The sequence below is a fragment of the Seriola dumerili genome, unplaced genomic scaffold, assembly GCF_002260705.1.
Source record: "Seriola dumerili isolate Sdu_G_001 unplaced genomic scaffold, Sdu_1.0 BDQW01000161.1, whole genome shotgun sequence".
In the NCBI taxonomy this organism is placed as follows: domain Eukaryota; kingdom Metazoa; phylum Chordata; class Actinopteri; order Carangiformes; family Carangidae; genus Seriola; species Seriola dumerili.
Window position 1 is genome coordinate 2,897,009 of NW_019174416.1, and position 14,901 is coordinate 2,911,909.

The window sequence follows — 14,901 nt, forward strand, 5'->3', positions numbered from 1 at the left end:
CAAAATTGTCTATTTTTTGCGTTTAATCAATAATAACAATAAAGATTATCATTATAACCATGATAGTTAAATAACCATCATCCCACAGCAAAGCAGTTTTAAGTTGAAGGGGTTGTTAAAGGACTACCTGCAGTTTTTCATGTTATCACTATTTCTTAAAGTGATAGGTTGCTCCAGTGATTTACTATTGCACTGCCGTAAGGTTTGGGAAGTATGAAGCTACAGATTAAAGAAACAAGAGTTGGAATTTAAGCAGGAGAGTCTGAAACATCTTCATTTTTAATTACTAGTAAAGGGGCAAAGGTCCAAAAAATGCTGGATCTTACATTTCCCATCATGCAACTAATGGCTTTTTTTCCCCTGGCCTGCCTGGTTAATACCAACAACTTTCTGACTCAGTGCCTCCAGTTTGTAACAAAGGCTCTCTATTTTAAATTTGTAGTCTTTAAGCCCAAACCAAGATAACCCAGATGACATCACTAGGGTTATCTCCTCAAGCTCCACCAGAGGCACTGAAGATATTATTTAACTGTCTTCACCACCTGAATAGTACTGCCTGTGACTATTACATTTCAATTAAATTTTGTAACATTGATGGAGTGCATTTTTGAATTGTTTTAGTATAAAATGAGAATGAAAAAACAGAAAAATTTCATGTTACTGTGTTCATGCATTATTTCAAGATGGCTATCCCAACTGTTAGCCTTGTAGTTGATACAATTTAAATTGCCTTAAATATCTACTCTTGCTATATTGAGTTATTGAGCGGCTCCTTAGCAAGTGAAAACATATGCTATCATTTTAAATTTACTGAGTCGATTGCAGTTGTGTACAGTGGATTTTATTTTGCTGTAACTGCTAACAACAGATGCTTTGCTGTCATGTTAGCACCATTTTGACAGTTCAGTGTTTTTTTTTTTCCCATGTGGAAGATTTGGTCACTGTCAGAAATTTGCACCATATCTGAGGCTGACTAACATTTTTTCAGACTCGGTTGCTTGTAATTGCAAACTGAACAATAAGATGTTAATATGGTTTATTTTGATATGTAGCCAATCAGATCTGAGAAGAATTTTTTTCAAAAGAGCCAATAAAGTACAATTCTTGTGAGGTAGTGTGGATTATTTCATCTGTATTTTCCAACCAGTAGGCCTATAGGCTTAATTATAGGCCCTGCATGTAAATACATGTTCTCTTTAAATAACAGCACAACTGCCACATACTCTGGTTTCTACCATTTCTCCTCCTCCATGAAGCCATATGTTGAGTCACTGTAAGAGCTGAGTTTGGCAGTGGCCCAAGGGAATGGATCTAAGGAGAAAGCTGGTTTATGTCATCAACATAAGAGCCACCTCTGTTATTATAAAAGTGTTTTTGTACATCTACTCATTATAGAGGTCTGATTAAAACAAACAGACCTATATTAATGTATTTGATTCTGCATGCCAATAGAAGGAGTTGAATCCTGGTTACATAAAGTACGGTACATGCTTTTAACAAGGTCACAGAACCAAAAATACAACTCTAACACCCGCCAGTAACCTACTACAGTAACAAAATACAGTACCATGTCTAGCTTCCAGCAGCCATTCATACTGAGCCGGTCATTTATAAGTGTGATGATAAATGTGCCAGAGAGCACATGTCAGAAGGATAGAGTGTACACAGGGTGTGTGAGGTATTCTTAGCACTGATGACAGTGCAGGCCGATGAATCCATTCACATCTCTAAATGGTGTCCTGGCTGCAAGACAAGGCCACTCGTTACTGCAGAGGTATTTGTTTCTGCTTTACTCTGCTTATTTCTACCCGAGATAAGCTCTTACTTTATCTCACTATAAACTGTAAGTAATATTGAACATTTTGCAGACAAGCTTCCTGAATCATTAAAATTCATGCACTAGGAGCTCTGCTCCCTGAAAAAAATTAAACGATAGCTGAGATTCAAAACGCCCACACCAAGAAGAAAACCCCTCAGCAGAAAAGCCAGAGGGCCAAGAGGAATCATGCTAAACACACAGACAGATCAAGTACTGGTAGTATTCTAAATGCCATTCGTGATATCAAATGAGGATATATTTTTTTAAAAGCAACTTTAGACGATTCACTGGACTAGACTCGAGATGAGAGGGTGGATGTCTGTATCAGTGTGTGATTGTTGTGCATGTGCATACAAAAGATTATGAAATCATCTGCTTCCCTCTGAACATGACAGACATCAACATGCAATTTAAGCAGATAACTTCTTACTTTAAGGGAAGATTATGAGAGAAGTTTAATACATGAACATAAGTAACTGTACAAAGTCAATCATCAAAGGCTTCAGTCTCAGAAAAAGCTCTTTCAAAGCTTTCACAGGTACTAATGGGTGACATCAAGCTGTGGCTGTCCCCCTAGAGTCATTGCTAATATGGGTCCACTTCAACCATTCTGGCCAGACTGATTTCTGAGTCATTCTCCTCCATCAGGAGTGGAGCTGTTAGCAGTTGTCATCTTCCAGGATGTCTGGGTGTTCCTCCCAGAACTGGTCTCCTATAATGTCGCAGTGGTAGGCCTGCACCCTTCTCCTGCTGCGAATCACAGGTACGTGCTTCTCCTCTTCATCTGGAGGCTTCATGCGTTTAGTGACAGTTTCATTTCGCTGGAGAATGAGGAATACGATTAGTACAATTAAAGCCGGAGTGCAGGACCTACATATAAATATATCTATATGATGACGTATAAATGAACTTCCATTATATTCAGGCCGTTGCCAAACAAATTCACAAAGTGCCGATTAAGCCCATCAGCTGAAGTTAAACCTTTCTGTATTTTGCCGTATACTGGAGTTTTGAATCTGGTGCCTGAGGAGACATTCCTGCACTGGCCCGCCGGTAGTGATGGCTTTTACATACACCGACAGTGATTGATTCACCAGAGCTGAAGAGGGGAACGACCGTAGCGACAGAGATGGCGAAGGCTACAGCAACTAGGAGTATGGTGGAGCCTATAGAAGAAAACCGTAGGAAGCGTCCAAGAAAAGTTTCTGATGCTCCAGACAAAGAAGAAACTCAGAGTTCAGAGGAAGGATTACAGTCTTAAAAAAAGAAAGTTATCAATTGCGAAGACCAACACAGATTACCATTGGTGTGACTTTTCCTCATTTCCTCATTGTGTATTTGAGACAAATGTTCTGCACTGCAGGTTTAAAGGTAAGGGAAAGGAATTTTTCAACATCTCAGGAAATATGCTGTTGAGTTAAATGAGAAGAGTGATACCACACTACACCAAGGCCAAGAAACAGTTCCAGGATATAACAGAAAGTCATTTCTTATGCTTTGTTTAACTTTACAGATGCTGGTAGGTATAGGTGCAAGTGCAGTATGAGCAGGGACCTGTTGAAAAGTCTACCTGTATTTAAGGGCACACTCAAAGTGGTGACAGAAAACTCAGCGTTCTAAAAGTCAAGTTTTGGTTTCACACAAAACTGCTTGTGACTTATAATTTCCTGCTGATATTTGTCAAGCAAACAGGAAGAAACCCCTAAACTACAAGAAAAAGAGACAAATTCTCCACAAAACAGCAGCCAAAGTTATGTAAGGAACATGCATCCCCCTTTACTAAAAATCCTACATGTCCAGACACAAAAGACATGTCAGGAACAATGTAAGACATCACTGACCAAAGTGGAAATAGGTGACACGGGTGAGGTAGAAGCAGCTACAATGAAGGAATAGAAAAGCTGTATTCACACATTGAAAACCAAACGTATTTATGAGAGAAGGAGTTTCTATGTCAATTTCTATGTAATAATTGTGCAGACTCAAACTCTTTGAAATAGCACACCTTTTCCCAGATGAGAGTGGTGCCTTTCCTGTGGAGGGCAGATTCATTGTTGTAGTTGATGTCAAATTCTGAGAACAGGATCTCATTTTTATCTGCAGCTAATGTTCCCTGAAAAGAGGAAAAACACAAAGTTAGAATTCAAGTACTAGAGGTGTAAACAAAAATGAACTCAAATGATATGTCTCACTGGACAAGCAGAGTACAATTTCCTGAAATTAACCTCCACCAACAAAACAGCTACTTTCCCAAAGAATTGTTTTTTAAGTGATAAAGGAACTGGGAAGCACAAAAGTTTGATGGGCTGTGAATGACTCATGTTGGCCAAACACGCTGCCAGTACAAACATTTCCACAACTCGTCAGCTGTCATCACATTATCTGAGTTTCTCACTCCAGCCCACTGTAGAATGAAGACTCTTCCAGGGAACAGCTGTGTCAGTCAGTGGCAGCTGCTGCCACCAACAGTGACAGCACTGATGTGCTATGGAAAGATGTTACCTCTTCTGTTTAATTTCATCACCAAAAAGAAACAGTGAGGTAATTTGAGGTGTTGCAAACCACAGAGTATGTGTTCATCTCTATTAAGAATAAAAAGAAGAAGAGAATAATGTGGTGACCATGGTGACCACTACACACAAATACTGGGCCAATGAAATGCACCCAATACAACACATACAACTGCATTCACCCAACATCAAGGACTATGTCTTGTTGATAGCAAAACAAATTCTTGTATTAAAGACAGTTACAAACAACCTTTATAGAAGTGTGGGCGCCCCAGTGGCTCACCTGGTAGAGCGCGTACAATGAAGGTTCGAATCTTACCCGTGACCCTTGACTGCATGTCATGCCCTCTCTCTCTCCATGACTCTCCTGTCTCTCTCTCATTATCACTATCAGAAATAAAAGGCCCTAAAAACAACTTTTTTTTTTTTTTTTTTTAAATGAATGAAGTTCTTTTCACAATCACAAAATAATTCATACAACATAGTTTTTATTAGCTGATTATATTTTCCATTAATCAACTAATTATTTAGTCTGACAAAGTGCCTAATATAAAGATTACTGTTTATCAAACCTTATCATAACCAAAAGTCGTGTCTTAACAGTAAAAAAAAAACACATGTATAAAATTTATAAAGATATAAAATGGAGAAAAAGCTTGCTAAATATTTTTGCAAGCTGAACATAAAAATGTTTGGTCTATTTACTTGATAAATACCTTTAACAATTAGCTCTGTCATTGATTAGTTTTCTTTACAATGACAAATCAACTAATTCCTTCAACAGTAATGGAAACCAAAAACTAATCACTATTAGAAAATTCGTATGCTGACATACTGTCTTTAATCTGTAGCATAACTGAGGCATTCACTTAGTGAGTTAGAGAGGTGGAGAGTTTCATTTTCGTGGAGACATGACATCATATGAATGACCTTTTGCATATGTGCTGTCGACCAACAGTGTTACGTCTTAATTTACCTGAAGCCCAATTAAAACTTTCCATATCCGCAAGGGGTTCGCAGGTCGCAAATGTCATTGTCATGTTTTTGAAGATATTGTATTGTTTTCCTTTTATTCTTACTTTGTTATTTATAGAAATGAAACAGGAGTAACAATAAAAAGTAGTGCTACTGGCCTTTTGCATTATTATAACATACAGTACAGTTGCCTAAACACATGCATTTGTGTCAATATACACAACATTTTTAGATTGTGTTTCCTCTCACCTTTAGGCGATCCTCTGCCTGAGCTGTGGTGAGTCCTGCCCTCTGTACTAACGTCCAAAACACTGTGTTGTACAGATTATTTATGTGACCTGAAAGACACAAAACGTGAGCAGAGTCTGACACATTTTACCCTCAACAGTCAAATTTGTGATTTGTAAAACAGGTAGGGCACTATATGTACTCACAATCTGCTTGCCTCCAGCTGAGGTAATCTCTAAGGTTACGGTTACTAGGATACAGGATCACACGTCCATCAAAGCTTGGCGGGTACAGGATGGGCTGATCCCCGAAAAACTCCTTCCAGTAAAAGACATACGAGGAGGAGAACTGTGAGGCCACGTGGGTCATGAGCTTACTGCCAGAAGAGAAAGCAGGAGTAATGAAGTCAGGCAAGATGCAACAAGAGATGAAAAGCATGTGTGAGAATGCCATTCCTCTCCTCCTACCTGGCTCGCCTCTTAAACCAAGTGGAGCTCCTCTTGAAAACAAAGCTGAACTCATCACTTTGACCATAAGCTATGGCAATATCCTCCAGTTCCTCCATCACAGAGTGTGCACTCCTGCTCATCAAGCCCAAGGCTCTGTTATCATTTGGCTTTGTAAACTGGTGCTGCTCCGCAAATCTGCCACAAAATGCAAGAGAAAAAAACACAATTGCATGGTTTCAAATTGTACATCAATCTGCTGCAAAACCACTCTTGTTCACAGAGATGGTAAATGTGTCGCTTGAGAAGGAAACTGACCTGTGGAAATTTCGACCATCCAGCCTCACAACTATGTAGCAGTTTCGTAGACAAGTGTCATCTGTCTCAAAGTTGCGGACATACTCAAACTTGCTCTTTGCCATATTGCTGGAGGTAAAAACACGGGCCAATGGTATAACAACACAAGACCTCACACGTCCAACAAATCTGCTGACCTTTCCAATTAGCATGAGGGTCCTCCTAAAATCAAAATTCATAAGCAATAGTGGTAAAATTTCTACCAAAATAGCATTTTTATATCAAAGATATTATAAACAGATCCAACTCATGACGGGATATCTAATATTACATGTTCTTTTCCCCCATTATAACATAAGCATTAGTACTTACACTTGGATGTCATAGAGTGTAAGTCCTCTGCACCTTCAGTAAGCACAAGTTGGCTATTTCTGGGAAACACGTTTACTTCATACGCTTATATCTGGCTATTTTGTTAGTTACACAAACACCAACATTTGATGTAGTATGATAATAAAGCTGTGTTTTTAATTGATGTGAATATATTCGAAAACAGCCATCATCTCACACTACACACGTTGACTTGTCCGTCAATTAACTCTGTCGTAGTGGTGCAGCAAACACAACGAACAGAAGTTCCGGAGCAAAGCCTGGAATTAATAATTAACAATTAACTGGAAACAAACAGCTCATGGTTCTCAGTTGTCTGCTCGCCTACTTTAAAAACACATCTGACGTCATATGTCAATTTATTATTGTTATGCTGCGTAGGATAATCCATTAAAGCAAACAGATTTTCATCGAAGCGATCAAACAAATATCTGTGTTTCATCGCCATCTTGTGGTAAGAAGGGAAGAGTACAATCAAAGATCGTGTATGAGTAATAGTTTAGGGAAACGCCTCTTGCGGAATTTATAGGGCAGTTGGAGATTAAGCTCTTTTTGAAGATTGGATTTTTGTGGATTTTTTGTGTTTTTGAGGATATCTGTTTTTACAAAAAAGAACATCAATATTAACACTATATGGGACCAAAATGCAACATTTGACAGTTAGACTCTGGTATGTGACGTCTAGCGTCTCTTCAAATAGGTGCAGAGTGATACCTCAAACTCTACCGACAACAACAAACTTCCCAGGATTCCTTGCTTCACCGTGTGCTCGTCTGCGGTTGTTTCAAACATGGAGGAGAGGGAAAGAAAAAGTGTAAAATCAGACAGCAAAGAGAAGGTGCCAGCAGCCGGTACAAGTACAGCACCAGTGCCGGAGCACGAGCCGGAGGCAGACAGTAAAGATGGGGACGATGACGCAGATAAAATAGATGTCTGCTCTGAGAAGTTTGACCCCCTCTTAGCCTTATACTCTCCGACTGTATCGCTTCCTTTTCCAAACATCAAATGTTTTAACAATGTGGCAGAATACGAGAGCTTTCTGAGGGGCGGCCGGGGCAGGGCCAAGCCGGAAAACGTGGAGAAGAAACGGTTCAAGGCGATGAAAGGGGTCGCGGACCCGGAGCGCATCGAGAGGCTGAAGAAGCTCATGGTGAATAACCCGCCGTCAGAGGAGGGGGAGAGCAGCGGCACGCCGCGGAGCAGGAGGCGGCAGAAGCCCCAGAAAAATGTCCTAACAAGGATGCCCTGTAGGTTCAATACCCACTACATCACTGCTTCATATGGTGCAGCTTAGTTGTGTTGAAGTGTTATGAAGTGTGTTGGAATATTTTGGATTTGTTTGGTAACATGGTCTCATTTGGAGCCTGCGATAAACTGAAATATTTTTTAAAAAGCTTCAGATATTAGTAATTGCAGATATATAGGTATTAATGCATCAGTCGATAAGTTACAAAAACTTTCAGGTTAAAATTGACGGCATCATATAGTTTGTCAGCAAAAAAATAAAAAGATTAATTTCCAACTGCAAAATATCCCACTTAGTACGTATTTTGGTCACAATTTTGTAAATTCAAGGGCTACTTATCCACAATGTTTGTTTTTGCTTGAAATATTAGAGGCTTGTGCAAATGAAGGTGACAAATTAACAGAAAAACTGATAGGAAGTGCCCTAGTTATGTTTTTGGCCACCACAAACTGGCAACATGTCATCCAAAGTTTCTCATGGGTATTGTACTGGTTTGAGCTCTGGTGACAGCAGGCCACAGTGGATGATTAACATCATTTTCATACTCATCAACCCATTCAGTGACCCCTTGTGCCCTGAATGGAAGCATCTGCATCTGCATTCATCATTCAGTTTGTGCATCATCCAATGGAAACGTTAACTTTCTGACTTCATACATCTAGAATTCAGTATTTGCATGATTTGCCTCTTTCTTTTTATCTTTGGAAGAAAATTTGTCTTTGTGTTTCAGGTGAATTTCTTCTATGATTTATTAATCTTAAGAAGAAAACCAAAAATAATTAAAAACCTGGGGCTAGAGTGTTAAAGGTTTTATTTACCCTGAGCATTAAATTGTGAATGAAAAAAACATTCCACATTCCAAATCAGTGTTCATACTTTAAACAGTAGAGTATTTAAACAATTTGACATGATCACAATAATTTTATGTTTTAATTTGAATTTATTTATTAAATACAACACATTTAATAAGTCACAACAGTTAATCAGTTTTTTTGTCTGTGAATAGAAAACAACACCGCAGTGGTCGAAGGAAGTCGAGGAAGCTTGTCTCTCTGTTGTTCGTAGATGTGACCTCTGAGTCACCTGTTGCGATCACCACATGTTCAAGAGGAACTGGTGCAACCTGAACAACAGCAATGTCTGGTTCAATGAAGGGGTTGGGGTCCTCTACCCAGCTGGGTTCTCCCCTGCTCTCCTCTCTGGCCTGAACCTTGAATGCAGGTTCAACAGGTTGTGCCAGTAGTTTTTTAACCACAGCAGTGTTTCGTTCAGTTGGAGCTTTGGGGTCCTCCTCCCCGCAGCATCCTCCTCTGCCATCCTCTCTGGCCTGAACCTTGGATGCAGGTTCAGCACAGTGTGATAGTAGTTTTTTAACCACAGCAGTGTCTGGTTCAGTTGAGGGTTTGGGGTCTTTCACCTGGCTGTGTTCTTCAATGACATCCTCCCTGTTCTGAACCTTGGATGCAGGTTCAGCAGGGGGTGTGATTACAGCAGAGTCTGGTGTTTTAGAGAATTTGACGTCCTTATCCAGGCTGGGTTCTCCACTACCATCCTCTCTGGCGTGAACCTTGGTTGCAGGTTCAGCAGGGTGTGACAGTAGAGTTTCAACCACAGCAGAGATTATCTGTGGACTGGGTGTTTGCTGCTCCTCAGAAGTGGTGGCTGGAGATTCAACTGCAGGTGTCAGATGAGCCGGCACTTTGGGGCTCTGGGGCCGAAACATCTCACAAATCTGTTCTGCGGCGACATCAGCAATTTTACTCAGGAGCACTGGTGCAAAGTTCTTGATCCTGTTCACCAGGATATCGTGTGGGTACATCTGCCTGATCTCTGTTAGGATAGACAGGACCATGTCATCCCTCATGGAGCGGGAGAAGTTGGCCTGATGTCCCATAGTGGTGAGAGCACTGGAGACACGGTCCAAAGTGGCCTTTGCAACCCCAACAGACAGTTTGCTGAGCAGCTGGGAAGGCATGTTTAAGAGTGAGCGAGGGGGAAGCACCCAGAAGCCCTGCAGGACTCTGGGAACCACCTCCATCACCACCTCCTGTGGAGAGAGCACTTTAGAGCTGGATGCCTCCTGCTGTCTCTGTCTCAGGATCTTGGCATAGTCTTTTGCCATGCTGAGGACTTTAGGATGTCTGTGGGTTACAGTCAATAAAAATACATTTTAAAGAATACATTTTATTCAGAATATCACAGACGTATTAAAACCAATGTAGTTCAGCTGTTAATAGATAATGTGTGTCTAATGTGACTCACTGAAAATTAGGGGGTATGGCCTCTGGGGACTTGAGGAGCATTTTGGCCTCAAACTCAATATCCCTCATTTTATTGCTGACGTTCATTGCCCACACCTGGACCAACAAATCAGGTATATAGTCCAGTTATTTCATATTTAGAGATTTAAATCAACATAATAAAACAAATCATTCCAATCTAATTCAAGTGGTGTTGGGATTCTTGTCTTACCAGCATCAGAAGAGGCCTGGCTTCGTCCTCATCGAAATCCTCCAGCTCAAACGCCCAAAGACTTCAAACAGAAACAAAACAGACATTATCTTTACTGTTACACTTCACTGTAGACAGATTGGTGTGACATGAGAAGAGTTCAAGGTGTAGTGGTGGACTGTGTGTTTGTGTCAGTAACTCACCGCTCTCTCAGCGTATTTTTGCTCCTCTCCAGAATGAGATCAATCATGTCTTCAGCGGTTACCTGAGATGGGATCTGGTTTTTCTGCTGAAGCTTTAGGAGTTCCATCAACAGAGCAATCTGAAAAACACCAAGGAGATATGTCATCTTTAAGTATGACAAGACAAAGTTTATCAGGATTTACCTGGCATTTTGTGTTGCTGTGGGCTTTGAAGGATAGTAGTTCTTACCTGAGACTTGTAGCTCTTTATATGCCAGCAGAGCTGCAGAGCCCGATCATAGATGGTTGTATCAAACAACACCTTTAAACCAAAGAAGATAATGTTAGTTTTTTTAAAAGTAAACTTGAAGATGTTTAAAGTCTGCAGTAAAAACCAAACACTCTCAAGAAGGATGCAGCCCTCTTAATTGGGCCTCTGACATACCCTGATGGGTCTGTAGATTCCTCTGCTTCCTTCAAGAAACTCCATATTTAGTTTCTGTATATCACAATACAGAACAAACAGAACAAACAAAACTTTCAAAGCAACAACTAAAATTTCACAACGATAGGTTTGACAATAGGGCTGAGAATACAACTTGGTTGCTCTTCCTGGCACAAATGAACAGAGTGAGCTCAGGGTGAAGAGTTTGCGGGTTCTGATGTAGAATGCTGGTTGTTGTGTCACAGTCGAACTGTTCTAGAGCTCAACTGCTGATGTCACACAGTCTGCCAGGTCCCCAAGGAAACGCTTTTAATTAAGTATAAACTGTAAAACCACTTTTAAAACACTACTGTGAAGTGATGCATATATAATACTGTATATAAAATGCTTCAACCCCATTAATTACATGCCCAGGTTGTATACCCAGCTAAATCCACTGCTCTATTGCAGTAAAGGATAAGGCTGACGATGGTCTGTATTTTTATAATTGTCAACAAATACCCATGAAAACACCAAAACCAAAAGCCCCTCATTTCCTGGAATGACATGAACAGTTTTCTAAAATCATAACATGTGTTGTGGTTGATCTGGTCTGAGGGTACTGACAGCTGGCGGCTCTGCAGCATTTGTAATTGATTCCTCTCTGAATCAATGAAATGATCAGAGATGATCTTGGCATTAGGGATGTAATGTCTAAACTATCATGCAACAAGCTTTTCTTTAAGAGCTGCTGGCACAGTGAGAAATCAATAGAGGCTTTGCGGGCCAGCAGAAAAAAAAGAGCCACCACCAATATTCCCTTATGAAGCTTAATATATAATACTGATATATCTATGACATAATTAACCTTTCAACATGTTAAAGTAGCCATAAAAGTAAAATCAGCTGCTACATTTATAAAAAGGTTATTCTGTGTATTGATTACCTTTCATTTAGTTTACTATACATTGTACATTATGTACGTTTTACTGATAATACTCCTGTTCTTTTACATTTACTTTTAATGCAGCATCTTTACTTATAACTAAATATTTTGGCTTTGTGATATTACCATATTCACTGAAAGTAAAGACTAAATACATCCTGTTCCAAAACAATATGTGGACATTGTACACAGAGCCTGTTTCTGGGTAATTTATTATTGCTAGCTTATTATGGGTAATATTTTGGGTAACCATTTAGTACTACTTGTGCAGTTAAAATTATATTCTGTACCAGTATTTGTAGCCATAAAAGTAAAGGTAAAATCAGCTGTTACATAGAACATTTACTTGTTTACATTTATTACTTGTAACTGAGTATTTTGGCTTCGTGATATTACCATATTTACTGAAAGTAAAGGCTCTAAATACGTCCTGTTACAAAACAATATGTGGACATTCTACACACTTTTTACTTTTTAGACAGAGCCTGTTTCTAGGTAATTTATTATTGCTAATCTTTCATGGGTAATACTTTTGCAGTTAAAATTTTATCCTGTACTAGTATTTGTGGATTTGCACTAAGTAGATTGTGTTTTATGTGTCCTCAGTGTCTAAAGGGAGTCCTTTGGGTGAGCTGTATCGATGCGTTGAGGAGAGGATAAGGGTCAAAGTTCACATTAGGACCTTCAAGGGACTGAGGGGAGTGTGCTCTGGCTTTGTTGTTGCCTTCGACAAGTTCTGGAACATGGTGAGTGCTTTCCCACCTGCATTTTCTCATTGTACTTTTGACTTGACAGCTGCCATGTGCATGAATGTGATGTCTTTATATTGGCCTTTCACCTTTTGTTTTTGTTTCTCTTTGTTAGGCGATGGTAGATGTAGATGAGACATACAGAGAGCCTTTGCTTGGAGAGGCACTCTACCATGAGAAAGCCCTCACCATTACACGGGTATGTGCTAGTTTTCACTGTTTTTTTGACCCAAATATGTTTCCTACTCAGTAATAATTAAAGTTATAATCCTTTAGTTGATTTAAATTGTCAGCAGCAACATCTCATCTTAACTATGATGCTCCTTTTTGTTCCATTACTCCTGCAGTAAATAAACTGATCCACTGTCTTAAAAGCGCAGAAAGTGAGCATGTCTTGTTTTGTAGGCACCTTTTTGATGAAAGGTCCAGGTCGGTGCTGGCCACGGTGATACTGTATTTCCTGTGCTTATCAATAAAAGTCATCCTGTGTTCTTCCAGTGAACACTTTCACTGTGAAGCAGCAGCAGTTGGAAATGTTGGGTTTGCATAATCTCAATACAGCTCTGATATGATAAGGAGAGTGAGCAGTGAACAGTGAGGATGACATCAGTGAGATAAAATGAAACATTAACAGTAACGCTGGATGATGTACACGCATCGTTTCCTGTGAATCCCTCAGGTGTAGGTAGGTAACTCTTGAATCCAGCACAGAAATGGCAGACCCCACCCCAACAATGATAACTACTATATAGAGAAGTAATTACTGAATGTAAATACGTTGAATGACTATGGTGCAGAGGATAAATAGTATCAAAAATTGGGTTTGATTTGATGATGATAGTTTTATCCACAGATGTTAATGTGACTAAAATCTTTGTGCAGCTCTTTGAGAAGCTAAAGCTCCAGGAAAGCTCAGGAAGTGATGAGCCGGCGAAGAAGCACGAAGCCCAGGAACAAGCCAGCAAGCGTCAGCCTGTAAACCCCAAAGCTACTCGAACAAGCCGGTCTTCTCACCCTACCACCAGCAGAGGGGAGAGAAGGACAGAGTCCATGTCGTCAGATGCTGTTAAAACCACACAGGATAAACACAAAGTCTCGCTAAAGGCCCAGGGCTCAGAGGCCTGTCATAAGAACAACTCCCAGCCGTACGGCAAAGTCCATACACGCCACATCAACCAGCTTTTCATTCGGGGTGAGAACGTTGTCCTGGTTAACCTACAGCCAATCTGATTCTTGTCTCCTGTTTGATACTTTTGAACAAAACATTGTATTTTCAACAAACATCAGCTACAACTACATTTGAATTAGAAATTTCATTTCATGTTGAACATCTGAAATAATAGATGTGTGTATGAAGAGAGATCTCTGTGATTAGATTGTGATTGAATTAGATTCGGAAGAATCAAACAAGGATTACTGTTATATCATATTGATATGGAGGTTTTTCTCTGCCCACCAGAGATATCGTCTTGATTTTGAGAAATAAAAGCTTCTCAGTTCTAATTATAGTCATTTCTTGTCTTGCTTTTTTGTGTGTCAGCCACTAAAGAAAATTTATTTTGACACTCCTCTGCCACAGCATTAATAACTGTGTCTGTGTTATGGTTATTACCCAGCAGGTGGCAGCATAAACACATTAGTACCATCTGCAAGGCCATTGTCTCAAAGAGCTTGTCCCTTTATGTTGCTTTTCCCGTTAGTTTGAGCAGGAATGACAGCGCAGTCTCAGCGGACTTCATAAATGCATTATGAATAATTGAGTTTGTGAAGCTAGAGATTGCAGATGGCACTCAAAAGCTGTCATTTGTCTTGACGTCTCAGATTGCTTTTACTCTTTAATGGGCACATTACCCATAAAAGCACAATTTACTGCATCTCGTGGAAATTTTAAAGATGTTGGTTTTTTTTCTTTTTAAATGGCAGGGGTTACTTTTGGATGACGAGTGGCACAGAACGATTGTATGTTGCGATAATGTTCCCGGTCCTGCGTCAAGAGTTTGAGTTATACCTTCTTATTCTAGTTTTTCTTCATTTGACTTCAGAGTTTAATTGACCCTCTTTTTATATATGTTATGCCATAAATAGGACAAATTCTATCAGTAGCTGAACTGTTGTTCATCTATATACTGTTACTTTTCATATAATGTATCAGAATATTATTAGTATAGCCCATTTACCAGTCCTCTCCTGAGAGTGAAAATGGGGTCAATTGTTTAATGCAAGCCGTGTTTTAGTCGT

At 39.7% G+C, this 14,901-nt stretch overlaps 2 protein-coding genes and 1 long non-coding RNA gene across 5 annotated transcripts; 1 reads left to right on the forward strand and 2 right to left on the reverse strand.

Annotated features, from left to right (window-relative positions):
* Nucleotides 1–2,041: 2,041 nt before the first annotated feature.
* Nucleotides 2,042–6,858, reverse strand: thg1l (tRNA-histidine guanylyltransferase 1 like). 3 transcript variants are annotated; one of them, XM_022751861.1, is made up of 7 exons: nt 6,648–6,858; nt 6,297–6,497; nt 6,000–6,176; nt 5,739–5,908; nt 5,554–5,642; nt 3,825–3,932; nt 2,057–2,640 (listed from the first exon to the last, which is right to left on the reverse strand). In XM_022751861.1, the coding sequence occupies exons 2-7, from the start codon at nt 6,485–6,487 to the stop codon at nt 2,479–2,481; spliced, it is 897 nt and encodes a 298-aa protein (XP_022607582.1). In that variant the 5' UTR covers nt 6,488–6,497; nt 6,648–6,858; the 3' UTR covers nt 2,057–2,478. The 3 variants fall into 3 exon arrangements, with proteins under 3 accessions (XP_022607585.1, XP_022607582.1, XP_022607584.1); XM_022751863.1 differs by having other exon boundaries at nt 2,058–2,640; nt 6,297–6,404; XM_022751864.1 differs by lacking the exons at nt 6,297–6,497; nt 6,648–6,858 and having other exon boundaries at nt 2,042–2,640; nt 5,739–5,813; nt 6,000–6,066.
* A 337-nt stretch (nt 6,859–7,195) lies between these two features.
* lsm11 (LSM11, U7 small nuclear RNA associated) lies at nt 7,196–14,166 on the forward strand. Its single transcript, XM_022751737.1, has 4 exons — nt 7,196–7,912; nt 12,521–12,660; nt 12,779–12,862; nt 13,546–14,166. The coding sequence occupies exons 1-4, from the start codon at nt 7,456–7,458 to the stop codon at nt 13,891–13,893; spliced, it is 1,029 nt and encodes a 342-aa protein (XP_022607458.1). The 5' UTR covers nt 7,196–7,455; the 3' UTR covers nt 13,894–14,166.
* Nucleotides 10,400–10,827, reverse strand: LOC111226541. Its single transcript, XR_002665313.1, has 3 exons — nt 10,795–10,827; nt 10,566–10,684; nt 10,400–10,444 (listed from the first exon to the last, which is right to left on the reverse strand). It is a non-coding gene; the product is annotated as an uncharacterized LOC111226541 (long non-coding RNA).
* Nucleotides 14,167–14,901: the final 735 nt, after the last annotated feature.

Excerpts from the sequence above, each read along its gene's own strand:
- thg1l (XM_022751861.1), bottom strand. The coding sequence starts at position 6,487 with ATGCTAATTGGAAAGGTCAGCAGATTTGTTGGACGTGTGAGGTCTTGT. Across the intron at positions 6,177-6,296 it reads GATGGTCGAAATTTCCACAG|ATTTGCGGAGCAGCACCAGT; the intron begins GTCAGTTTCCTT and ends ATTTTGTGGCAG. Across the intron at positions 5,643-5,738 it reads CAGCTGGAGGCAAGCAGATT|GTCACATAAATAATCTGTAC; the intron begins GTGAGTACATAT and ends TGTGTCTTTCAG.
- lsm11 (XM_022751737.1), top strand. The coding sequence starts at position 7,456 with ATGGAGGAGAGGGAAAGAAAAAGTGTAAAATCAGACAGCAAAGAGAAG. Across the intron at positions 7,913-12,520 it reads TGTCCTAACAAGGATGCCCT|TGTCTAAAGGGAGTCCTTTG; the intron begins GTAGGTTCAATA and ends ATGTGTCCTCAG. Across the intron at positions 12,661-12,778 it reads TCGACAAGTTCTGGAACATG|GCGATGGTAGATGTAGATGA; the intron begins GTGAGTGCTTTC and ends TCTCTTTGTTAG.